Source organism: Eurytemora carolleeae, unplaced genomic scaffold, assembly GCF_000591075.1.
Source record: "Eurytemora carolleeae unplaced genomic scaffold, Eaff_2.0 scaffold141, whole genome shotgun sequence".
NCBI lineage: Eukaryota > Metazoa > Arthropoda > Copepoda > Calanoida > Temoridae > Eurytemora > Eurytemora carolleeae.
The window spans coordinates 32,790-58,565 of NW_019396386.1; the positions used below are offsets into that span (position 1 = coordinate 32,790).

The 25,776-nt window shown below is 32.0% G+C and overlaps 3 protein-coding genes and 1 long non-coding RNA gene across 5 annotated transcripts in view; 3 read left to right on the forward strand and 1 right to left on the reverse strand.

Moving 5' to 3' along the window:
* Positions 1-25,776, reverse strand: part of LOC111702204 (innexin inx2) — a 39,037-nt gene that overhangs the window by 4,601 nt on the left and 8,660 nt on the right. The window contains exons 2-12 of the mRNA XM_023473818.1: positions 7,690-7,743; positions 7,477-7,511; positions 6,506-6,553; positions 6,021-6,104; positions 5,532-5,600; positions 5,263-5,358; positions 4,229-4,328; positions 2,487-2,543; positions 2,110-2,158; positions 1,603-1,701; positions 853-969 (exon numbers count right to left, since the gene is read on the reverse strand). Coding sequence (XP_023329586.1) covers positions 853-969; positions 1,603-1,701; positions 2,110-2,158; positions 2,487-2,543; positions 4,229-4,328; positions 5,263-5,358; positions 5,532-5,600; positions 6,021-6,104; positions 6,506-6,553; positions 7,477-7,511; positions 7,690-7,743 — 808 coding nt within the window. The remainder of the gene's footprint in view (positions 1-852; positions 970-1,602; positions 1,702-2,109; positions 2,159-2,486; positions 2,544-4,228; positions 4,329-5,262; positions 5,359-5,531; positions 5,601-6,020; positions 6,105-6,505; positions 6,554-7,476; positions 7,512-7,689; positions 7,744-25,776) is intronic.
* LOC111702193 (uncharacterized) lies at positions 12,332-14,680 on the forward strand. Its single transcript, XR_002765373.1, has 4 exons — positions 12,332-12,502; positions 12,838-12,941; positions 13,996-14,069; positions 14,373-14,680. It is a non-coding gene; the product is annotated as an uncharacterized LOC111702193 (long non-coding RNA).
* Positions 17,120-19,938, forward strand: LOC111702190 (uncharacterized). Of its 2 annotated transcripts, XM_023473802.1 has the most exons (6): positions 17,120-17,333; positions 17,756-17,801; positions 18,515-18,581; positions 18,913-18,984; positions 19,219-19,253; positions 19,778-19,938. In XM_023473802.1, the coding sequence occupies exons 2-6, from the start codon at positions 17,778-17,780 to the stop codon at positions 19,880-19,882; spliced, it is 303 nt and encodes a 100-aa protein (XP_023329570.1). In that variant the 5' UTR covers positions 17,120-17,333; positions 17,756-17,777; the 3' UTR covers positions 19,883-19,938. The 2 variants fall into 2 exon arrangements, with proteins under 2 accessions (XP_023329570.1, XP_023329571.1); XM_023473803.1 differs by lacking the exon at positions 17,120-17,333 and having other exon boundaries at positions 17,752-17,801.
* LOC111702189 (uncharacterized) lies at positions 22,143-24,142 on the forward strand. The gene is made up of 2 exons (XM_023473800.1): positions 22,143-22,604; positions 23,600-24,142. Exons 1-2 carry the CDS (start codon positions 22,158-22,160, stop codon positions 23,762-23,764), a joined length of 612 nt encoding a protein of 203 aa, XP_023329568.1. The 5' UTR covers positions 22,143-22,157; the 3' UTR covers positions 23,765-24,142.

Genomic DNA, 25,776 nt, shown 5'->3' on the forward strand with positions numbered 1-25,776 from the left:
TTGTGCTAAACGATTTTTCAAATAAAGAAGTTTGCATAACGTAATAACAAATTACTTGCAACAAACGAGATTTCGATATAAAATGTAAGACCGCATGCATTATTGTAAAGCCATCTGAAGACAAAAAATTGTATAATGTTAAAAGTAAAGGATGAAAAAAATGCCGAAAATCACTAAAGGATGTAATGCAAGGAAAGTTATTTCAGAAGTACGTACACATCTTTTGTACTGCAGTGTACTCTCTCTGGGCGGTAATGTAAACACAAGACGGATGTCAAAGCCTGACATGGGATCCGTCTTTCACATAAAAAAATCAATGAAATATTCTGGTCATAGGAAACTATTGTGAGAATTATCAAAATTATCAAAATTTAATGCTTTTAACTTCCTCGGATACTAAACGAACACTGATGCATCTATTCTTGTTTACAAAGTCCGCCCAGAGAGAACTGGTTTCAATATGTACGCAGAGTATACACGACAGCAATTAACTTTCCTTGCATTATACCCTTGGTCTTCCTTATGTAAATCTGTCAAATTTTCTGACATTTTGATAATTATGATAAACAGAGATTCGGACAACCTAAAAGTTAAGAATCACGTTTTTAGACCGTGTCAAATTTGAAGTGTCACACTTCCTTGGCCTTTGATTGAACGTTATTAACCCACTTCTACTTTTTGTCACCTTGAACTGTGAACATGTACATTTTAATAACTTAACTGTAATGCGAGCATTTCTAGTTGATAACGAAGAATTGACAACATACTAATAAATTTTGGAGTGAAATGAGCTTGCTTAGTTTGGTTCAAAATTATAAATTGAACCCCCCCCCCACTCCTAATAAAACCTACCTTTGAATAGATCCTGAAGTACCGAAGTTGTGAAAAACACATTTTGTAACTTTAGGGAAAACAGTGACCATAGGATCCAATCTTTCTTCATCATCCAACAGCATAAACTCAAGAACCCTTAAATAACAAGTATGATGAATGTGATGAATATGATGAATATGCTAAATGTGATGAATATGATGAATATGATGAATATGATGAATATAATGAGTGAGAACCAGAAAACTGTAAAATAGAAAAATGACAGTTTAGCATTGCTTAAGGGTATCTATTTGATGTTGTTACAACGCAAATAGTTTTACAAGTAAAGTATTAATTTATTAAATTACTTATTTAATTCAAATAGGTCTGTTTACCCTGCACAGTTGTCGTGTTTCATGTTCATTGGACTATTCAAAGTCAAAACTGAAGTCTAAAAGTTGTTTTCCTATTTCAGAGACATTTCTTAGGTAGCGGCTAGCGGCCCCCTTAAAAAAACAACCAAACAATCTGTTTCTATAAACTTATATCAGAGGGGACAATTGCCCCTGACGGATAATCAGTTATAGAATCAAACCTCATTTCTATGTAAAAATCACAATTAGTGTACAATCTTTGTATGAAAAAGCTATCAAAGATCTAAGACGACCTTTTAATAATTCTCTTGATTTTCCTGTTTAAAGGAACACCTTGTATACACTTCAGTTGTACAGAGTACAGTGTACATTGTACAGTGTACAGTGTACAAAGTACAGCTAGACAAATGTTTACCGTGTACCGTACGTTGAGAACTCTCCGCCCAGCAATCGATCAATCAAATAAATTTGTAGAGATACGTTCATCAAGTTTAGAGTCTCACAACCAACAAATCTAGAAAAATATACCTTAAAGGGACTGTAAGCATAATTTCAAGGGATCCTCCATACAAAGATGACAAGGCCCGATTTACAACGGAACCTTTAAAACCGAATTCTGATCAAAAATTTAAATGAAACTTAACTTTTTTTGCTGTACAGTGATTTGCAGAAAATTGTAGAAAAGGAAGACGACATTAAATCAATACAGAAGTGCATTTAATGCTGTAACAAAGCAAATAGCTTTACTAGTAAGTTAGTAAATCAATTATTTAATAAAATGGGTCTGTTTTCACTGCACATTTGCTGTGTCTCATGTTCATTGGGAATATTTAAATTCATAACTTGAGTCTTAAAATATACTTCCTATTCCAGAGTTTTCTGGTTATGACTGTAAGAAAGGATCTAATTATTAAATAATTACCTTAATCCATAAAGAATGTGTCTTCTTTTGTTGCAGGAAAAGTATTCAGCTTCAAATTTTATTTTTTTTTAAATTAAGGCAGTAAATGATTATTGCATTATCAGCATATTTTTTCCGAACAAAATTTAAAAGAATAAAGGGACTGTTGGCTTTTTTTCCGACTTGTCTTGTCATTAATTCTGATTCCATTAATTTGATATTTCTGGCGCCAAGATATCAAATTGGATAATATTATGAATCAGAAATATGTTTCAAATTTCCCTTGTCAACAAGAGATTAAAATGCGTAGATTTAAATGAGAAGAACAGAACACAATTTATGATCAGATAAAAAGAAAGATAAAAACCAGCCATTAAAAATACAAAAAAATGTAATTCCTATTGCAACTTTATGCTTTTTCTTAATTTCTTCAGACACTACAGGAGAAGAGACGCCTGAAAAAAACGGAGTTACTGAAAGACTGTAATTCAGAGACAATAAACTGATTTCATCAAGTTTTCAGTTCGTTAATTTTAAAAAGCCTCAACCTTTTTTGTTCGAAATTACAAACACAATATTGGATAAAAAATTTGTTATACAGTCAAGGGCGTAGACAGAAATAAATCTAGGCCGGGGGGGGGGGGCAAAATTTGCGCGAAGCCCATCTTCTAAATTAATTGTGAACATGTTCTCTTTGTGTACATCGTAAAACAAAACAAAAATAATTCGCGGATTTTCACAAAAAATTTCGTGGATTTTCAAAATTTTAAAAAATTTAATGGAGATCGAATTTTGATGGAGACAAATATTTGAAATTTTGATCATTCATAAACCTTCCCTGGGGTCCCTAGATGTCCCACAAAAAATTTGGGCCCGATCAGTTCAGCCGTTTTGACGTTTATTGGATACAAACAGACAGACAGACAAACAGACAGACAAGCCAAATTTATATATAGATATAAGCATTGTTAGATGTATTTACAAACCTCATATTTTACACGAATAGCAAAAAAGACCGTTTTCGAAAAAAATCGTTTGGTCATTGTTATTTTTTTTTAAATGATACATCATCAATTACATATATGCTCTGCTTGTCTGTCTGTCTTTTTGTGTCTTAACGGCTGAACCGTTCGGGCCCAAATTTTGTGTGGGACCTCACATGACCCCAGGGTAGAGTTATGGGACGATTAAAATTGATAAAAAAAATCATTAAACAAATTTTTAAATTCCTTTTCTTTGATTAGTGGATGATAAAATTTAAAAAATTAGCCTCCAACAAAATTCGATTTTCATTATATTTTGAAAATTCACGATTTTTTTATAAAATGTTTTGTATACAAAATAGAATGGTCACAATTGAAATGGAAGATGGGCGCAAAGCGATCATAATTTACTTATTATTTTAGAAGAATATTAAGGATCTTGAGGATATAATAGTTACGACAAGAATTTCACCTTTTCTAGGGCATTTTAATTTACTTTGTCAAGTTTATTAATCTAATCTAATCTAATCTAATCTAATCTAATCTAATCGTACTTTATCTTGAAAAATATTGACTTTATCGAATTCACTGTTTCTTATGAACAATCACATTTATTAAAATAACGACTAAAAGAATGTTCAAATAGTTAAAAAAAAATGGCGGAAAAAAATCAATGATTGAGTACACTGATCTTGCTGCCAGCCTATATTTGCTGCATAAAACGTGCTGGGTCGACTCAACACTTGGTAGTCCAGACTGGACAGTAGGACTTAATGCATATGCAGTACAGAGTTCACAGACGTGTAAACTGAGAACTAGAGTTGAAGAATGAACTTTACTAATACTGTATGGTTATTTCACAGACTACTTATAAGTTGTACCGGCTCAACATGCTACATTTCCACGAAAGGTTTTAGATTGCCATATAACTGCCACTTGTTGCAATTTTCTATTTATTTATTTTATTTCGTATTGAAAGGATCCTTAAATATCCCTGAATACAGACGTCTGTTTATTGGTCGTGTACTCCAGTTGTACACAAAGTGGAACCTACTGTGGATAATATCATTTAATAGATCTATGTACTCTCTAATCTCTGGGTTACGTTAAAAACAGCTATTTTTAAATGATTAAAATGATCTGCTCTCCATCTTTACCTGAAACTAATCTTTCTACTTTCTTCCCTTCGCATGTTTTCCACAAGAAGTGCGGAATATAAAATGTTAGCGCCTGTCCAAACAGTGCCATCCCAACCCACTAAACAAACAAAAAAATATAAAATTTTACGACAGAGTTTCTCATACAGAATGAAACTTCAGAGACGACTGTACGGAATTTTTGATTTGTTTGCCTTGTTCACTTGTAAACTTTTGATTTGAAAAACATTTGTTAGAAATCCAAACTGAAAGAGAAATGTCGTCTTTGTTGTATTGATGACACTACAGAGACGACTGTACGGAACTTTCGATTTTAATATTTGATTTCTACCAAGGTTTCAAGCAGCAAATTGGATACACATAAACATGAAAACAAAGAGAAGCTGTCAGTTAACAGCTTCTTTTTGTTCTCTTGTAAACTTGTAATTTAAAAAAAGCTTGTTAGAAATCAAAGTTTTAATAAAAATATCGTCTTCGTTGTTATTTGTATAAACGCCGAGCACTGTACAAAATGAGTAAATAGAATTATTATTATTTTAGTTGTTTTTAAAATCTTATCCTTTTATTGGTAACCCTGGTACTTGGTCCAATAGGGGGCTTGAAAATATGAAATATGAAATTACAAATACAAGTTAAAAAAATATACTGTGCTGACCGGAAAATAGTGGAATAAATGCCGTCTTCCTTCTTACCTTTAATGAAGACATGTTACTTAGGATATTTTGATTTTAACTTGCTTTTACTGATATATGTTAAAACATGTTCAGAAATCAGAACTTTTGTATTGTTAATCTCGGGAACAAGCAGACCTAAGGATTAATCTAATTCCTTCTAGATATCCAATGATGTTTATACCCTGAAGGGATAACTCTAATGTAATGGATCAAGCATCGATCCTCAAATTTAAAAATGCCCACATTGGATATTGAGATCAAACGTTCAAGATTAACAAAACTTTTCATAAAAAAGTAGACAACAATTTGATTTCATTGTTTAACTCACTTAACAAGAATAATTAGACTGATTCCCTTCACCTGGTAGAATCCATGGTAGACTGCTTCCTGTTGTGAGTCTACCCCTGGTTTAAGGGGACCAACTCCAGGCTGTATTTTAGGGCCATCAAATCCTTTCTTGAAAAATATACATGAGTATGCTAGGTATTTTAAATTCATTTATCATTTTGAAGTAAAGTTGTAAAATATTATTTTTATTTTAAATAATTCTGTTCTAAGTCCGTTTGCATGTTTGTCAACAAATAAAATTCAAAATAATGTGGTTTTGTTTGATGTCGTCTTCTATATACCTGCCTGTAAGGAAGAGTAAATGTAGCATGTGTCCAACAGTAAGCATTAAAAATACCTGCATGTACTCCCTAATCAATTATATATCATCAATAAAATAGTTAATTTTAAATTAATTTTTACAATATCTAATTAACTAACTAACTATAATAGAATAAACAAAGAATAAATCATGTTATAATCAGAAATCTTTTATTAAATGAATTTGTTATTTGAATAATAAAATAAATTATATTATCCAAATAAAAAAATAGTTTATCAACAGATAGATCAGCATCTGGCTATAATGTTCTTCTAGAAATATTTATTTTGCTTGTCTAAGGTCTTTTTCTTCCTATATTTGTACTTAATAAATGTCAGGTGTGGCAACTCTCATGACCCTAGGGATGGTTTAAGGCTAATGGAAATAAAAATCTAGGTTTTTTAAAGTACGATGATAAAATGGCGATTCGAAAAGCAATCTTTATTGTGAAAATATAAAAAGTAAATACCTTAACATCGCAGATGATAGGATCAGTAACTAGCTGAACTGCTGTTATCAACAGAGCACAACCAAGGAGTAGACCCATAGTTACCTAAATAAAAATTTAAAAATAAAGTATAATTTAGTGAATTATGTAAATATATATAAATATTTATATATCTCATTTAAGATGAGAACAGAAACCTTTGACAGCTTGGACAAATACAAGACAGCTTGGACAAATACAAGACAGCTTGGAAAAACGCAAGACAGCTTGGACAAATACATGACAGCTTGGACAAATACAAGACAGCTTAATCGCTTAATTTTTTTTACAAATTCTTTTTTTTTTTATGGATTCCACATTAACGACGCCATCGGTCGGAAAAATTTACGAACGCATAAAAACACGTTTTGAAAAATATAGAAACTATCATAAATTGACGAACGTGAAATGAACGATTATTTTTAAAAAAATAATAGATAGAGAATAAAAACGTCTTATTTTTTTACCTTATAATGTAATCTAAAGAGAAAGTTATCCGTTGAATAAGCTTTGACCTGAAAAAATGTTAATATTTGCATATTTGTTTTAACCATTGAATGGACACTTTATGTGCTGATGCTCTAAAATATGATGTAAAAATCAAGGAACAAATGATAAAATAATTCATTGATAAACGAATTTTTATTTTTGTAAATCTACATATATTGTAACTAGCCATTACAATGATAAAATTAGCTAGATAAAAGTCATAATGTCATAAATCTATTTACAATATATTTTCACAAGAGTAAGAGTATAGCTGGCAGGTTCTTAATGCATTCATTTTTGTTGTACATGTTTTTACGAGCAAAATAGCAAAACAGAAAAATGACTAAATAACTAGGAGTGAAGGTATGGATAAACTGTTTATTGATGAAGAGTGAATTCAATTCAAATCTCAAAGGAGTTTATCATCTTTTTGAAGCCAGATCGTTCAGATTTTTTTTTATGAAGGTTGCATGCTTTAACATGTTATAGATGGATCAAGATAGGTTTTTATAAAGTTTATAAAAGGGATTGTACGCGTAATTTCAAGTGACCCTCCATGCACAGATGGCAATGTCCGATTTACAACTTTAAATTTTAATCTAATCAATAATGTGGAACATATACTGTCGTTTTCCTAACAGTGCATAAAAGCGATTATTTTTGTTAGTTTCTGGAGTGTTAATTTAAACAAGAAATGCGCAAGTCCCTCTGGAATAGAAAAGCCGCAAATGAAAATAAAAAGTTTTAAGAAACAAAAAATTGGCGTCTATAATTTATACTTGATCAGACAAAGCTTTCAAGGGAGCCGTTGTAAATCGGACATTGCCATCTTTGTATAAAGGGTCACTTAAAATAATGTAATCAGTCCCTTTAAAGGGAGTGTTTACTTTTAAAAATTGTATACTCTGATATCAAGGGTTAAAACAAATTGAAAAAGTCTTTATTTTACCTTAAAAACATTCTTCAACCCCCCAAACAAGGTCACTAAATAAATAAAAATATAATGTAAACAAAAACAAAAGAAATTCTATGATAATTTTTGTAAGGAATTATCCCAACTAGCACTCTTAAAAGTGCTTTTATCATAAAAAAATTCACCAATGAACATTTTTTAAAAGAAAATTATTTTTGAATTTGAAGATTATTTAAAAGTACTGTTTACCTAGGGACATCATACTGCGGCCGAATTTGACACCACCAAACTCGTCGTCGAAATCTGAAATTAATATTTTAACAACAACTAAATAGTATATAAAAAGACAACTTATATAATAGATGACTCATCGAATAATCCCTGTAAAAGTTGTATACCTTCAGTCCCAAGGAAACTTCTATTGTAAGGAGAGGGAAGAGAGGGATATTAAGATATCAAAATCAATGAATTAAGATACCAGGCTTCCAGTATGTTTTTTAAAAAGGATTTCCTTATTTTATAAGAGACCAGCTTGTGAACCCAGCTTTGCCTGAAAACTAAACATTCTCTATAAAAGTAAGCAAAGTAAACCACTCAACTTGACTCAAATCGAACTAATAACATTTCCCTGGTTCTAATGAGTTCTCCAATCAAAATTTGAGGCAAATTGTTTAATGGGTTCCTAAGTTCTGATCATACATGCAAACAAACAAACAGAGATTACAACTTTATATATAAAAGATAATATGACGTACGCCCGTTTACGTTTATTTGAGAAATAAACAAATAGACAATCAAAAAACACCAAAACCAACTAATTTAATAATCATACATTTTCACTGCTGCAACCTTATTTATTTGTGCTTTATAAAAGAAATCGTTTCCAATGAAATTGTTTTTTTTATTTCAACCTGCTATGAACCTTTCTTGAACCATGTGAAAATAATGTAAAAATTTATTAAACAAAACCTCAAGTAAACTTACTGATAGCAGACAAAACATATTTATCACTGAACTTTTGTATTAGTTCAACTTGAAAAGGGATTTTTTATTAATTTAACAATAGTTTAAAACTTTGGTGGATTAACCATTCTTATAATTATTATTATCTTAAGATTTTTAGTTTCACAAGCACGGTGCATTAAACTAAACTGCAAGGAGCAAATTCATTTCAGCTAAAATTAGAAAATAAAATTTTCTTCAAAATAAATCTGAAGGTTTGCAGTAAACACCATTTCATGCATATCCTATTTCTATCTATAAATTATTGTCTTTCTGTCTGTTTGTATCCAATAAACGTCAAAACTGCAGAACCGATCCCGCCTAAATTCTGTGTGGGACCTCACATGACCCCCAGGGAAGGTTTTAAATTTGAAAAAAAAACTTGTGGAAAAAGTAAAAAAACAAAATTTTAATTCACCAATTCTAATAGGACAATCCGTCAAAATGTTAGAAGGATTAAAAATCACCAACTTTCAGGACAAAAGTCAAAAGCTAAACTTTACAGGAGAGAGAGGGCGAGTCAACTTGGATGGATGCCTCTATTTGTTGTGTAAGCTTGTAAAGGATTTCAGTGAACATCCCTTCCTTTAACACAAATTAAAGCAACGTGGAAACTACAAGGTTTCCATTGTCTGAGGGATATTAATGAGGCCATTTAGGTTTATAAATAGAAAAAGGTCTTTAATTAATTCTTGATTTTTAATCTCACAAAGTAGTCGTAGTCGAAATTTCTAGAGACTCTCCATTTATAGAATGGCATGTCAGATTAACGAGACCTATTTTTCCTCTAGAAACAATAGTAGACAATATTTCAAAATTGAATTTTTACCACGCTAAAAAAAACGACATTATCTTCCGCATTAAATAAAGTTTAAATGGATACAGTAAATTTTAAACGAGATTTAAACCGGAGGGATTAGTATAAAAAGTTAATGAATGTTTTTTTTCAAGGTTCGTTTTTTCTACATTTCAATTTGATAATCTTATTTCCATGTTTAAAAATTCAATTTTCAGATGAATGGAAATGATGTTGATTAATTTAGTCGAATAAAGACGACATTGAGGAGACAGTATGTCGCAGGGGTACACCGTGAAGTACATAGATGTTGATAACCACAGTGATACTGAATGGTTCCCTCCCTCCCCACCTCCATATGATGTCACCAAGAAACTCAGGCGAGAAGATATTTTTTTAAATGGTGTCCATCTTTGAGTTTTATAATCATATATTTTTCATTATAATTCCGAAACTTCTGTTACAGATTTCATGTTGCACATTATCAGTATCATTTTTTTGCCAAACTAATTTTTCGGGGTTTTTCCTTCTTCAGTTTTCTTTATTACTTTACTAAAGAATGACCACTTTAAAGGGATTGACTATTAAGTGTCGGTGTAATTACGTACAAGTGGGCCCAGGGAGTAACGAATAGAAGGGAGATATAACTGACGCGGTTCGCCTTACATACATGCTTTGCAGACGGTACTTCATTTGTATAAGAAATATTCAGAATAGGTTATTGTATACGCGGTAATTGTACATCAAACAAATATTTCTTATTAAAATGAAGTACCGTCTGCAAATCATGCATAATCATATGGTAGGGCAGGCCGCGTCAGTTGTATCTCCCTTCTATTCCATACTCCCCGGGCCGTAATTAAAGAATCACAAAGGAAGCCTTACTCGGATAAGAATTCAAGAATAAAGGGTACCGTTGTGAATGAGGACACCTCTTCAACTGACTTGTAACTTGTAAGGAAACAAAGTCAGTTAAGAAAACTTTTTATGTATCATATTTTAATTCTGAGTGGTTTATCTTTAATCATAAATAAATCTGTAAAAAACTTGTTTCGCTACTTAGCGATTTCCCTAAAGACCTAATATATGTACCGTGTGGTATTTCTCAGGATTGGATCGTAAGACTCCCTTCTCTATATAGTATAAAACTCATTGAAAAATTGTCAAGACGACATTTGATAAATTCTTCCGATGTATTCGTTATTAAGGGTTTCACTGTATTATATTATAATTCTGAGTGGTAATTAGGTAAGTTTATCTTTAATCATAAATAAATCTGTAAAAAACTAGCATTTGCATAATTATCGTATTAAACTAAAAATATAAAGTTTCAGTTGAATTCCACATTATAATAAAGACTATAATTGTATTATGATACCACTGTAGGGTTGTAAACCGTTTAGTGGCAGAAGACCAACACGAGGCTGAGAGAATACAGTCGACTATTAGGAAATCAGTTAAACTTTAAATATACATAACTCTTGAAATACAAACTCCTGCAAGGCAAACTCCTGAAGGACAAACTCCTGAAATACAAACTCCTGAAAGACAAACTCCTGAAGAACAAACTCCTGAAGGACAAACTCCTGACATACAAACTCCTGACATACAAACTCCTGACATACAAACTCCAGAAAAACAATTTCCTGCAAAAGAAAAACTCATGAAAAGACAAATTTCTGAAAAACAAACTCATAAAAAAAATCCTGGAAGACAAACTCCTGAAATGAACTCCTGGAAGACAAGCTCCTGAAGGACAAACTCCTGAAAGACAAACTGTTTTATTCTATATCTATATCTATTCTATTCTATTCCAATGTATTTTGAACTATTTATGTTTTAATCGTTCTATTCTGATATATTAGTCTATTTGTTAAAGTCTCTTTTGTGGAGAGGAGAAAGAGGGGAAGGGTGGAAAACTAAAAGTTTGTGTAGTTTGAACTGATAAACATGTTAGATGGAGAAAAGAAATAGTTGAAATCAAGTATATTGACCCTATCTCTAGAGTAAGTAAAGTAAAATAATTTCATTTAATAATATTTTAACTTATTTAACAATTTCGCATTTCTAAGATTAGATTATTAAATACAGGGTTAACTACATAGGATGAGACGAATTTATTCAGTATTTTTTCTTAATTTTGTGTGTCCTATACCTCTAAACTTGATATATTTTGTGTGTCCTATACCTCTAAACTTGATATATTTTGTGTGTCCTATACCTCTAAACTTGATTTATCCTCAGCCAAAACATGCCATTTAAAAACTTTATCTAAGGCATAAATCACAATTGAGCCTATTTATCGTTGAATCAAGCAAACCGTCGTTCAAGTCTCATCCGTTTCAAATTTCTTTTTTGAAAATTCTTTAAATAAATTTTATAAATTTTCTAATGTTCTTTTTATCAATAACTTATATCAATCTATTGAAAGAAAAGGGGGACCAAAATATTTCTGAACATTTTTAAGGCACATTTTTATGAACTATAATTTGCAATATCTTTAGCGACATTTCAAACTTAAAAAAATATGACAATCCCTGATCTATCTGCCAGACTCTATTTTGTGCATTAAACGTGCTAGGGCAACTAGTTATACCAGTAAATGCATATTAGACTTGTCAGTACTTCTAAATACTAGTTTGAATCATGCAACGATATGAATGTTGTGCAATCATTTCATTGTTTTCTGGTTACCACTGTATTCCTAGAACCACTTTGAGGTACTTTCCCAAAGGCCTTTTCCCAAGTGGCAACTTCCGAATGGTATTTTCCCAAGTTGCAACTTCCAAATAGTGCAATTTCCCAAGTTGCAACTAGCTTCCCAAGTGTGTCTTAGCCGCAGCGATCGGGCCACTAGCCGATCTTAGTCGCAGCGCATGGCACCCATCGCTGCAGTCTGCGGCGCCTCAGAAGTCAGAAAGTGCAATTTCCCAAGTTGCAACTAGCTTCCCAAGTGTGTCTTAGCCGCAGCGCTCGGGCCACTGGCCGATCTTAGTCGCAGCCCATGGCCCCCATGGCAGTCTGCAGTGCCTCTGAAGTCAGAAGGCCTAACCTAACCTTTGGGAAGTTGTCAACTTGTCACTTAGAAAATTGCATATTTGGGAAGTTGCCACTTGAGAAATTGTCATTTGGGAAGTTGCCCATGGGAAAATGCCTCTGAGAGATTACCTAAGACCTTCCTAGAACCCCCGGGGTTCTGTAGACTCGGATTTATCTGACACCTCGGATTCTACCAACAATAATCTATCCGTCAAATCTACTCAGGTAAATAAACTTACCGAAACAAGAAACATTTTTTTCAAAATTACGAAGATAACTTTAGTGATATAAAGTAAAAAATGTCGAACAAAATTTTCGTTTTTTTAAATGCTTTCGTTGGGTAGCTCGATACCAAAACGAACAAAATGTCGCCTTTTTTATAACAGTGTGGAGAATTTAAATCAGAATAAGATAAAAAGTGGAAAATGTTTTAAAAACCCAATTTAGGGTAAACTCCCCCCCCCCTCCTTCTTTTTATATGACTATATTAAATTGTTTACTTGTTTACAAACTGTCCTTACTTTACTTCATAATTTTTTATTTATGTGATTGTTTATCAGGAGTTTCTGAGAAACTTCTCGGCTCAACTGAATGATCAGCTCATTGTAATAGAAGACTTTGATCCTGGACTTGAGTCAGATTCAGACTCAGAAATTGATACAAGGTGAGCCAGACAAATTTAAAGTTTGAAAGGAGTAATTGGCAAAATATTGCTTGAAATTTACGTGAGAGCGTTCACATCTTGGTTTACACTGTGCTTTGTACCAAGACACTTCCTGCAATAAATAAGATTATATAAAAAAAATGTTTCACAGAAAGATCACATCATATCCTCCTGTGTTACTAAGGCTACATCTACGGGGCCGCGGGGAGGAGGGGGGCGGGCGGTATAGTAACTATGGCTTAAAGGGACTTTACAGGAAAAATGAAAGGGGGTATAGGCTAAAAGCTAATCACTTTAGCTCTTGATCGTGACCCCAATATAAACGTAAAAATAATATTATGAATTAAATCTATGAAAAATAGAAAAACAAATATAAAATTAGAATTGGAGTAAACTTAAGTTACAATTAGCTTTCCCTGGGATATCATCGTTTTCAGATTGGTTGCATATTTGCTGAATTTGATCTTTTTAAACCCACTACTTTTATACAAAATTGTATATATTAGGACGTGAGTCAGACTCTAATAAAAACGCATAAATAACTTCCAGTATATATATTTCTTATAACTTATTACTAGAGGGTTCAGAACTAGAGTCAATATCGATATCACACGTGTAGATGTTTTATCAGTACCTTGCCCCGTATCCGTTCAATCTCGTTCTGTTGAATCTTGTGGAACTTGTTTAACGCGGCCAGGCATCGTCTTCCACAATATATTAATTTTCGTATAAATTTGACAAAGTTGTAAATCAATTTCTCAAGATTGGAACATCAGAAATAACTTTCATGGGTCACGATCGAGAGCTAAAGTGATTAGCTTTCAGCCTATACCTCCTTTCATTTTGCCTTAACAGTCCCTTTAAATGGTAATTTGTTTTCTTTTGCAAGTAATAATATTTGCTTAATTATTGTTTCTGATGTATCAGCAATCCAGACATGCTTAGCTCTAATTTTTTGCGTGTTAGATTTATATATGGACATTCCAAGCTTTATTCAGTGTAGCGTGCTATAGGTCAAGACATACCGAGCTATATTTAGTTTGGCGTGTTCTAGGTCTAGACATGATCAGAGAATAAGAATTCAAAGTGCCAGACAACGACCACCCTCCTACCAGACAAATCCATCTGGTAAAAGATTATACAATAGCTCTTGCCATAAACTCAAATTTTCTAATCCTTGTATCTTAGTCAAAACCTCATGTTGTAAACCATTGATATTCAAAACTACCAGAATTTATAATGTCAAATATTGTCATGAACATCAGGTGGCGAAAATATAGGGTTAAAAAAAAGATTTTGTTGCAAGAACGTTATTTTTAGCTTTTTTTTTTTTCATTTCTAAAAATAATGATAATAATAATAATAACAATAATAATTCTAATAACACACGTCCTAGCTCCCCCTTAGTGAATTAATATTATAAATATTTAGTTGAACCCAGAGAATCAGTCCCCGTTGATCTGGCAAAAGATGGGTTTTCACTTCAGCCTGGGGGGAACATGGAACCATGTTTTCCCATGGGGACAGGGTTAACAGATGAACCATGTTTGCCCAGGGGGACAGGGTTAACAGATGAATTTAGAACGGACTCAACCACATCTTCTCTAATCAGGCAATTGTATCAAATACTTATTTCTTTACAAAATTGCATGTTTCCATTTAACAGTTTATGGCATAAATATTTTTTAAGATACTAGGCTATCAGGGCGCTTCGCGCCCATCTTCTATTTTAACTTTTAATAGTTGCTCAATATTTCCGCATTTTTTCTTCAATAAAACAAACAAAAAATTAGTTGATTTACAATTTTTTCGTGGATTTTCAAAATTTTACCAAAGTCAAAAATTGTTTTAGTGATATTTCCGAGGATGATGAGAAATCTATACCTGACACCAGAATTCGAATTCTGGAGGTAAATATTTTTAATTTTTTTTCTGAAATGTATTTTGAAAATATTATTTTCTAAGGTTTACTAATTGTGGGGTATAGGACTACTTTACGGAAAATTTTGGAAAAGGTTAAATGTTAGCAGAAGTCAGGCTGCGGATTAAATGATCCGGAGCCAGGCTGCGGATTAAATGATCCGCAACAGTCAGAAGTCAGGCTGCGGATTAACTGATCCTAAGAAACTAATTCAAATTTTTACAGTTATCATGTATTTTTGTGTAATCTTTATATTCTATTTTTAAATTAGATAATATTGTTGAAATTCTTTGAAAATTTAAGTTTTAAAAGGTTTAATAAGAAATCTTGAATACATGAAACTGCTTGAAGTTTAATACTTTCAATCACTATCATATCGTTCTAACCACAAACCTTATTTTTCCTCTACCCCCTCCTTCCCATCCCCCATAAAATTAAATTAAATTTTCTCCATTAAAACAAGTAAAAAACGTTAAGGTGCATTTTTTTAATCTTTAATTTTGCATAAATTAAAAATTTGGGGTTAATAAACAAAAATATAAATATTTTGGGGTGTCTAAATCAGATAGAAGCTTAATTAATAACAAAGACGTGATAGAAAGCCGTCGTTTAATGTATTGATATATTTGCCTACCAGTAAATGTTTTTAGGGCTGTGAGTTAGAACCTTTGGATCCTAGTGTGCTTTTGGAACCAAGCGTAATTTTGGAACCTAGTGAACTTTTAGAACCAAGTGAACTTGTGGAACAAAGTCTACTTGTGAAACCTAGTGTACAAGTGGAACCTAGTTTACAAGCGGAACCTAGTGTACTTGTGGAACCTACTGTACTTGTGGAACCTAGTGTACTTGTGGAACCTAGTGTACTTGTAGAACCTAGTGTACTTGTGGAACCTAGTGTACTTGTGAAACCTACTGTAATTGAGGAACAAAGTGTACTTTTGAGACCAAGTGAGCTTGTGGAACAAAGTGTACTTGTGGAAGAAAGTTTTCTTGTGGAAGAAAGTGTACTTGTGGAAGAAAGTCTACTTGTGGAACCAAGTGAGGTTGTGGAACAAAGTGCACTTGTGGAACCTAGTGTACTTGTGGAACCTAGTGTACTTGTGGAACCTAGTGTACTTGTGGAACAAAGTGTAATTGTGGAACCCAGTCTAATTGTGGAACCCATTGTACATGAAGAAAGTCCATACATCAAACCCTTCCAAAAAAAAACTATCACAAAATCAAGGTAAGATTTCTATCTGAGAGTTAGAAAACAAAATTCACTAGAGTTTTGTCAACATTTATTAATATATAATATATTAGGTGGAAAAAATAATCAAAACAGCCAAGAGCTATTTTCCACCTAATTGCTTTATACTTGTACTGTTAATATAATCATCAATTTTGTGATTGTAAACTCTATCTGTATACAGATACATTTATTTTAGCAATAAACGTTATCTTATCTTATCTTATCTTATATGCCAACCACTAGAACATTATATACGTTAAACCCGATGTTGGGTACTTTAACAAAGGCTTTTTCCAAAGTGGCAACTTCCCAAGGGAATTTTCTCAAGTGGCAACTTCCCATCTGTGCAATTTCCCAAGCGGCAACTTCCCAAATTTGTATATCGCTTGGCCCCCTAGCCCATCCTAGCCGCAGCACTCGGCCCTCATTGCAGCATGTGGCACCCTAGAAGGCCTATCCTAATCTTTGGGAAGTTGCCGGTTGGGAAATTGCAGAGTTGGGAAGTTGTAACTTGTGAAGTCCTCTTGAGAAAATGCCTTTGGCAAAATACCTAACACCGTTTATCATAGAACTGTGGGGGATTTGAACCATGGCTGCGGAAATCTATCTCTAACTTCAATTAGGAATAATGGGTTTTTATCCTACAGTCAGAACTTACTTTTAGTCTTAATGGGACTGTTAGCGTAATTTCATTCGACCTTTCATTTCAAAAAGGATTTCCACGATTCAGAACTGTACCCTTTAAACCTTCATCAGATCAAAAAAATGAAATATGTACCGTCTTTTTTCCGACTCAAAAAGTGTTTAGTTCTGGAAATTATTTACTTCCTTTAATCTGTCATCAAACGTGACAATTTTTTAATTGTTTTAGTTTTACGTGGTATTAAGTTATTTTCCCAGCTACCTTGCAGAAAGTTATTATCCACTCTCTAGTCATCATTAGACTTAAAACAAAACAAAAAATTGAAAGGACTCCAATATATTTGTTTACATAAAAACTGTACTGCCGTTTTTGGGAGGAATGAAAACCATCTACGACCGATCTTTGTCTTTAGTCTTTATAGTATTTTGTTAACCCATGAGTATCCTGCAGAACCCGGCACTCCTCTCATGAGTCCTGCTTGGTTCCTGGTTCCAGCTTTACCCAGAGCTGGAACCAGGAAAACCCTCCTTTATCCAGCCCTACCCGGATCCAGGAAAAAGTTTTGATCAAACAGAAATCTATCTCTCTTGATTTTAGGTAAAATACAATCAAATTATTATTATTTCTAAAGCATGAATTTTCCTTAATTCCTTTTTAGATTTAAAATTAGATTAAAAATTGAATGTACAATATTAATTAACTGTCTTTATCCAAATATAATTCCTAAGGCTGCTAAATCTATCTATATAATAAAGCTCTTCGTTCATGTATATATATATATATATATATATATTCATGAACATCCGTGCAATGAAAATGAGGCTAACGCAGCCAGAGAACCCCTAGATTTCTAGAATGCAATATTTTGTAACTCTTTTTTTCCATAGAGATGGTAGTTTTCCATAGAGATGATAGTTTTCCATAGAGATGATAGTTTTCATGTCCATTGTGCAGTGTGCACTGGTGCAGCCTTCTACAAATATTCAATTAAAAAATTGGTTGATATTTGTTAATTTTAGGGAAAGAGAAGGCGAATATAAAATGGAATACGAATCCAGTTTAAAGGTAAAATACAAAATACAATAAAACTCATGAAACTCTGGAACAGGAAGACGACATTCAAGATGTCAGCTTTATGTTGATACGCAAAAACCTTCACGATCGTAGCATAAAATCAACTTAATAAATGTAGGTCTGTGTAAACTGCACACGTGTTGTGTTTCAAGTGCATTTGCCCACTTAAACCCGTGACTTGAGTCTTATTTCACAGTTTTAATGGTTTCGCTGTTCATCCGTTTTGTGCAGTCAAGCAATATTTAACCTTGGGAGACCAAGTTAAGTAATTTGGATTTTTAGAACTTCCTTTCTGAGAATCACCTAACATATGTAGATTGTAGAGCGTGAAGGGGATGCGTCAAAAAAAATCAAACATTTTTTTTTCGACAGTCAGCTTTTATCCAGTTTATAAACATTTTCAGGCATTTTAGAATATTTCATAGTTTTCTAAACCTACTGATAATGGAATGTTTCAGATGTTTAGTTTTTAATTAGATAATTATATTAAGCTCTTTAAACCTGTGTCCTCATATTTTATTGATATTCATTCATTTTTACAATTACTGAGATTTTGGAATAATAGTATTAAGCCCATTGAAAAATTGCCAAGACGACTTTTATAAATTCTTTCGATGGTTCCGAAATCCTGGGTTAAAATGTTTCTTGACAACTCAATCTCACATTTTATTAATAATTTTGTAAAACAGAATATTTTGTGTCAGGATGAAGAGCAAGGATCTGATTCTTATTCTTCAGCTTACGATTCAACCTCTTCTATTTCTTCAATAGGTATTTTTTAACACTTTAAAGCTTTGTCATAATTTTAAAATGACCCTTTGTACATCTCTGATATACAAGAGTACAATTGAAACCTTTATCTGAACAATATTGAGAAATATGTGTTAAATCTGCAAACCAACATTGAAAATTATCAATTTTAAGATAGAAAAGCAAGTATATTTCCTCTTGCCAAGGTTAAAAGGGTACCGGTGTGAATCGAGATATTCAATTGATATTACGTAGATTGTCCCCTAAGACTAAAAAAACTCGAAATATAAATTAAAGTAGAACTAGAACTAGAACTAGAACTAGAACTAGAATAACAAAATATATTCTTTAGGTTCCACTATACCCTCTATGGCTGCATCTCTGGACTATCTCGAGCAGAATGTGCAAAGTAGATCGTTTCTAGGAAAATATCGTCAATAAAAATAAATCTAAATTCTGATATATTTTCCATGCTTTCCAGCAGAGGAAAGTTAAACAGTGTAATTGAATACTTTCGTTTTCGCCAAGCGTGAGAATTCTGCACGCTTTTTTAGCATTCTTTTGCATAGATTTTGCAGCTTTAGAGCGCATTCTTAAACATTCCTTTAGCTATGATGTAAGCAAAAGTACTGCGAAGTTTATGGCGGATATTTTTTAGAATGTTTAGTGAATGAAACCAGTTTAGATAATCAGGTTTAACAAAAATATTTTCATATGTACTTATAGTCTGCACATGATTGTACAGTGTGCATTGTACTCGTTGTGTACTGTAATGTTCGGGTTGTACTGTACTATTTTCATTGTGTACTTTCTGTTCAGTGAATATTGTACTGTGCAATGTGCATTGTATTGAAGGTAGTGTACAGATTGTACTGTACAGTAGGGTACAGTGTCCACTGCACTGAAATTTACTGCACAGTAAGTACTGTACAGTAGTGTACAGTGTGTGCTGCACTGAACTGAACTGTACAGTGTTTACTAAACTACTCTGTACTGTACAGTCTTAACTGAACTAGGCTGTACTGTACAGTGTTTACTGAACTACGCTGTACTGTACAGTGTTTACTGAACTACGTTGTACTGTACAGTGTTTACTGAACTACTGTGCTTTACAGTGTGTACTGACATACTGCAAAAATGGTGGTTCTTGTATATTTTACTGATATCTAATATCTGAATCATTACAACAATTTAAAATAAAATAAAATTGTTTTCAGCAAAACATTGAAGACGGGAATAGACTTCGTTCAGAAACTGAATCTAAGGATTCAGCGATAGATAATAGATTTGATAGTGAACAAACCACACCAACAGGTAGATAGATAGATAGATAGATAGATAGATAGATAGATGATTATTACTTATTTGTAACTCTCTATCTTTGGTCACCACTTACACAACTAATTATTTTGTGACGAGGAAATTAGCTGAAACTTTTGATGAAAAACAAAAACAAACATTAAGTTTTTTTATTTATCATCATTATAATTTAATCAGTTTTTTCTTACACCACTACTTTTATCAATGATATTATTAATCTATTTTTTCTAAATATAAATAAAACTTAATCCATATTTTATGATTTAAATAAAAATTTGTGTTATTTTTGCTAAATTATCAATGTGATTATATTAAAGGGGTTTGTACATATTTTACTGTATAGGGAATATTTTGAAATTGAGTAAAAGGGGAAAATAAAGAAACAGTGAAAATAATTTTCCCATTTTCTTGTTTTATTTTTTTATTGTAAATATATTTTAATGTACAGTTAAATCTTTAGATTAGAAAATATTTAAGCATCAAATTAGAATTTTCTGGAATAGATAATCAAAATTTTTTCTATATAGCATTTTTTTGGAATATTTTTAAGAGCAGAGACATGATAAGAGCAAAGTTTTAACAAAAATTTAAACTATGTTTTAACATTTAAAGTATTGCCATATTTTCCAATGACTAGTGAGCATGAAAAATAGAAATTTAGTTGCTTATCTTCTGTTTAATAGAATAAAACATATAAGATTGCTTGAATGTCGTCATCCTATTCCATAATTTTATGGCTCCTACTGTATCAAATTGTTTTACAGGGTTTGGAAGTTTTTTGTTTCAAGAAAAACATAAAATACCAGAGAAACAGAGATTTGTTCAAGATAATGATAATCATGATGGTGATGATAATGATGATGATGAGGATAAAGATGATGATGATATCTTTAAAAGATCGATAAATGCAAGATATAAGGCTCAGAAAATCAGGTATTATTAGATGAATGTATTTTGATTAATAGGTACATGTACCATATCTTTGCAACCTGGTGCTGTTAACTATGAATATTTCAAACATTGTTTGATCCAGAAAAAACTCATAGTTAAAAATATAAAAGGTCTTCAAAATAAACTTATAAAGATTTTGGGATCTGAGATTTAGATTTTGTGTCTAGACTACACTTAAAACAGCTATAAAGTTATGCAACTTTTTTATTCTCTTTTAAAAATCAAAACAATAATAACGTCGTTAATTGTTTTTACTTCTGTTGGATCTCCATATGCTTCTATATTTCAGGGAAGAGCTGATGTTTGAATATGAAATTAGTCCAATACAGCTGTATTCCAGGGCACAGGTGAAAAATACAATCAATAATTATATTTATGAAGAAAATTACAATTTTATTTTTTTGCAGAACAAACCGTATTCTGGGGGAAAAGGAAAGAAAGATTTTTGCATTTTTCTGTCTCTGAGAATTCTGACGTCTGTATTGTTTAACTTAGGAGAATTGTAAAATATCTGTGTACACAATATTCTACGATAAATAATGCCTACTCTTTATATTACAAAGCTCTTTGCGTTCGGGATTTGAAGGCTTGAATTTTAACCTCAAACTAAGTAAATTAAGTAAAAATTCCGGAAAAAATATAATATACCAAATTATACACAAGCCAGTTTTTTATATAATTTTATTCCTGTTTAAGCCGAAAAAACGCGAAAAAAAAAATCTTAGATCCGCAAAATTTGCGTGTCCCATTGGACATTATTTCTAATAATGTCCCAGGACAAATATGAGAAATAATATCCCAGAAGATTTTCGAATTACAGGAAAATACATGGGATATTATTTCTTGTAAAATGGAATAAAATTTTAATGAAATATTTAATTTTTATAAAATCAAATACAGTTTTTCATGAAATCTGATATAATTTTCATGAATTCTGAAATAATTTTTATGAAATCTGATTTAATTTTTATGAATTCTGATATAATTTTTATCAAATCTGATATAATTTTCATAAAATCTGATATAATTTTCATAAAATCTGATATAGTTTTCATGAAATCTGATATAATTTTCACGAAGTCTAATATAATTTTCATGAATTCTGATATAACTTTCATCAAATCTGATATAATTTTCATCAAATCTGATATAACTTTCATCAAATCTGATATAATTTTCATATCATTTATCATATTCTATAACGTTTTTTTCTTCTGCATAAAAAATTATATAAACAAAAAAGAAACAAAAATTTCTATTCAATTTGATTAAAATTTCTTTTAAAAAAATGAGAGTTTCAAATTAAGGTTTGATGGAGGGAGCACTATGTCTCAGGGTGCAAAGAATAACAAGGGAAATGCAAGGTCATATATATATATCAACGAACCCACCTCAGACGTCAAAGGAAACGTCAACAATACCCAGTCTACTTATCAAAGCTCCAACTCGTATACGTCAGAAACCCGAAAAGAACATATATCAGGGTTTAAAGATTCTCAGGGGCACTCTAGAACTCGTTCTACAAGACTCTCTCCTATAAAACGGTCTGAAAAACAGTTTAGTTTTCACAGTCTGACACAAAGTGATATTTCTCCGTGTGCTGAAGTGCATACGCAGAAGTTTGGGTCAGGTCAGGTCAAGTCAGGTCAAGATAGTTTTATAAGTACTCCAAGAAGAGTGGAGAAGGAGGAGAAAGAAAAAGAGAAGAGAAGAGAAGAGAAGGGACGGGATGGAAGAAATGAAAGAAGGAAAATTGAGATAAGTGAACTGAAGGTTAGAAATCATAGATTTATTTAATACAATAAGAACTAGAAAACTTTGGAATAGAAATACACCTTTAAAGCAATGTTGTTACAAAGTAAATAGAAATGCGCCTTTTCAGCAATGTAGTTACAAAGTGAATTGAAATAAGCCTTTTAAGCAATGTTGTTACAAAGTAAATAGAAATACACCTTTTAAGCAATGTTGTTACAAAGTAAATAGAAGTACGCCTTTTAAGCAATGTTATTACAAAGTAAATAGAAGTACGCCTTTTAAGCAATGTTGTTACAAAGTTAATAGTCACGAGCAGGTGTAGTACATTGAATTTCCGAGCCGGGTCAACCTTTCCGGTCCCAATTTGTACTGTATCGCTCGGACATTGGGTAAACAAAGCAGACACTCAAAAGGACTAGCCGGTGCAAAAAGGTTGACGCGGTCAGACTTTAGGTTAAATTTACTTTTACTAAAGGGTCAGGGGTGCGTATAGTTTAACCGGTAGTTTAAAATGGTGTGTGCACAATTGCTGTCTTACTAATGTTCATTGGGCTATTTAAAACCATAAATTGAGTCTAAAAGTCGTCTTCCTATTCCAGAGTTTCTGGTTCTCACTGTACAATGAGAGTAAAGACTTAGTTTAAATATATTTTAACGTTATTTTAAAAAATTTGATTCTTTACAGTCAATAATCTTTTGCAACTGCGCCCATTCCTCCAAATAATCTTTAGAAACTGCGCCCATTCCTCCAAATAGAAACTGCGCCCATTCCTCCAAATAGAAACTGCGCCCATTCCTCCAAATAGAAACTGCGCCCATTCCTCCAAATAGAAACTGCGCCCATTCCTCCAAATAAATTCAAAGAAATTGGAAAATCATTGATCATTTTGTTTTCTTGGTTTCTTACTTAAAATAAAAATGGTTCGATTTTAAGAAAGTTCAGAATGAAATTTTAATTTCCTTTAAGAGAGGATTTTTAATCAAATATTTCTCTGAAAAATATTATTTTCTAGGAAATCATGAAAGAATGCTCATCCCCGCACAAAGAGGGTTCAGGGTCAACTTCAACCAGCAGTTCAAGTGCAGTGCGCGCATGGAAAGCCCGTAAGCTTGAAGAAAGCAGGTTGCAGCGCCGATATAAAACAATTATTAATAACTACAAATTAAACCAATGTTAACTCACACCAATCCAACTATCCTTTAGTTTGTACATAAACGTACTGGATCCATTACCCATTGGGAACGTTAAGCTAGGCCTATCCGAGTATTGAAGTAACTACATAAATTATTACATTATGATCACACAAGACCCACCAGCAATTACTTGGCTTGGATTATGCAACAATTGGACTGGTGAGAATCATAAATGTTTACGTTGTTAAACTCTTGATAACATTTAAATAATTTTATATTTTCTTTCCTTCTCCTATTATTATAATCAATGATATGAAAATTATTCTAAATGATTTCTAAAGGAGGAAAATCTAATTCATGAACATTCACTTTAAAAAAAATAAATGCAATTGCGCATTTTCTTCTTTTTTCCTATATTTGATATTCATTTGTAATCAGTCAAAAATATTGTTTGGATGATAATTAAGAAATAAAAATTATTCCTTGACGATTAATAAAAATATAACCAAATCGGATTAATGTTTTATGTTAAAAAAGAAAAAACAACCGAAAATTCTCTAAAAAACATATTTGGATGATAAAGGTAAGTGACATGAATTATATTAAAAAAAGTTCTCTGTATTTAAACGAATAAGATATGGAAAAACAGAATTAATCTAAACATTTTAAACATTTTTTTCTGTCCCAAGAATGTTTCAATTATATTTCGGCAGAAGAAAACTAATTGTATTGTTGACTTTTTGAGAGTCAAGAGAACACCCATTGTACATATTTTCCTCGTTAAAGGGACAGTGAACATAATTCTATACGATAATGTTGGATTTCCTCGTTAAAGGGACAGTGAACATAATTCGGTATTGTTGGATTTCCTCGTTAATGGGACAGTGAACCTTTAAACCTTTGTTCGAGTAACAAATGAGAAAGATATCGTAATTTTCTTAAATTCTCACAATTTCCATCACAAAAAAACCTTTTACATATTTTACTATTGGAAAATAAGAATATCTCACTTATCCCTGATCAGTGAAAGGTCAAAAGTGTATCGATGTGAATCGGAAATGCCACTCCATTATTTTTTTATTGAAGGGTTACTTGATATAACGTCTATACAGTCCTTTTAACAGCACAAAAGTTTTATTTTTTTCTTTCTCCAGTGAAAGTTGAAATATCTTAAAGCAGTAAAAAAGCAGTTATGATTCTTAAATTGCTTTGTATTTTTATTGCAACGAATACATACAAGGTAAAGGCTCTCTAAGAGCTGGAATTGGAATAGGGATAAATATATTTTTTTTTTTTCAAATTAAGATTTTTTTGTTGCTCCACCTCTTGTGACTCAGCAGTATTGGTTTGGTGCAGAGGCAAATATAGGTTGCATGAGGGTGAAGAGAGGAGGGAGGGAGGAGGGGTCGCAGATGGGAAAAATATTGTGGAAATGAGGAACACAAATAAGCAAAAAAGAAAGGAAGGGTGAAATACAAAAAAAAAGAATTATAGGAAACAGTAAGAAGAACTAATGAAAGGTTCTTTTCACAAACTCAAGTTTTATACTCCCTTTATATTTGTAACCTGATCGTGTAAACCTTTTATACTCCCCTTATATTTGTAACCTGATCGTGTAAACCTTTTATACTCCCTTTTATATTTGTAACCTGATCGTGTAAACTGTATTTGCAACCTGAACATGTAAACCTTTTATACTCCCTTTATATTTGCAACCTGATCGTGTAAACCTTTTATACTCCCTTTATATATTTGCAACCTGATCGTGTAAACCTTTTATACTCCCTTTATATTTGCAACCTGATCGTGTAAACCTTTTATACTCCCTTATTATTTGCAACCTGATCGTGTAAACCTTTTATACTCCCTTATTATTTGCAACCTGATCGTGAAAACCTTTTTTGTTTATATTTTACTATTATATCTAACCAAATTATGATGAGACATGCAAAGAAACAAACAGAAACTACTACTTTATATATAGGTACTAGCTTGGGAACCCAGCTTTGCCTAGGGTTTCTAAAGTTACTCCCGCCGTTTACCCGCACTTGATCTC

Coding starts and splice junctions, on each gene's coding strand:
- LOC111702190 (XM_023473802.1), top strand. CDS start 17,778: ATGGAATACGAATCCAGTTTAAAG. Junction 17,802..18,514: donor AATACGAATCCAGTTTAAAG/GTAAAATACAAA, acceptor ATTTTGTGTCAG/GATGAAGAGCAAGGATCTGA. Junction 19,254..19,777: donor AAACCAGTTTAGATAATCAG/GTTTAACAAAAA, acceptor AATTGTTTTCAG/CAAAACATTGAAGACGGGAA.
- LOC111702189 (XM_023473800.1), top strand. CDS start 22,158: ATGTCTCAGGGTGCAAAGAATAACAAGGGAAATGCAAGGTCATATATA. Junction 22,605..23,599: donor TTGAGATAAGTGAACTGAAG/GTTAGAAATCAT, acceptor ATTATTTTCTAG/GAAATCATGAAAGAATGCTC.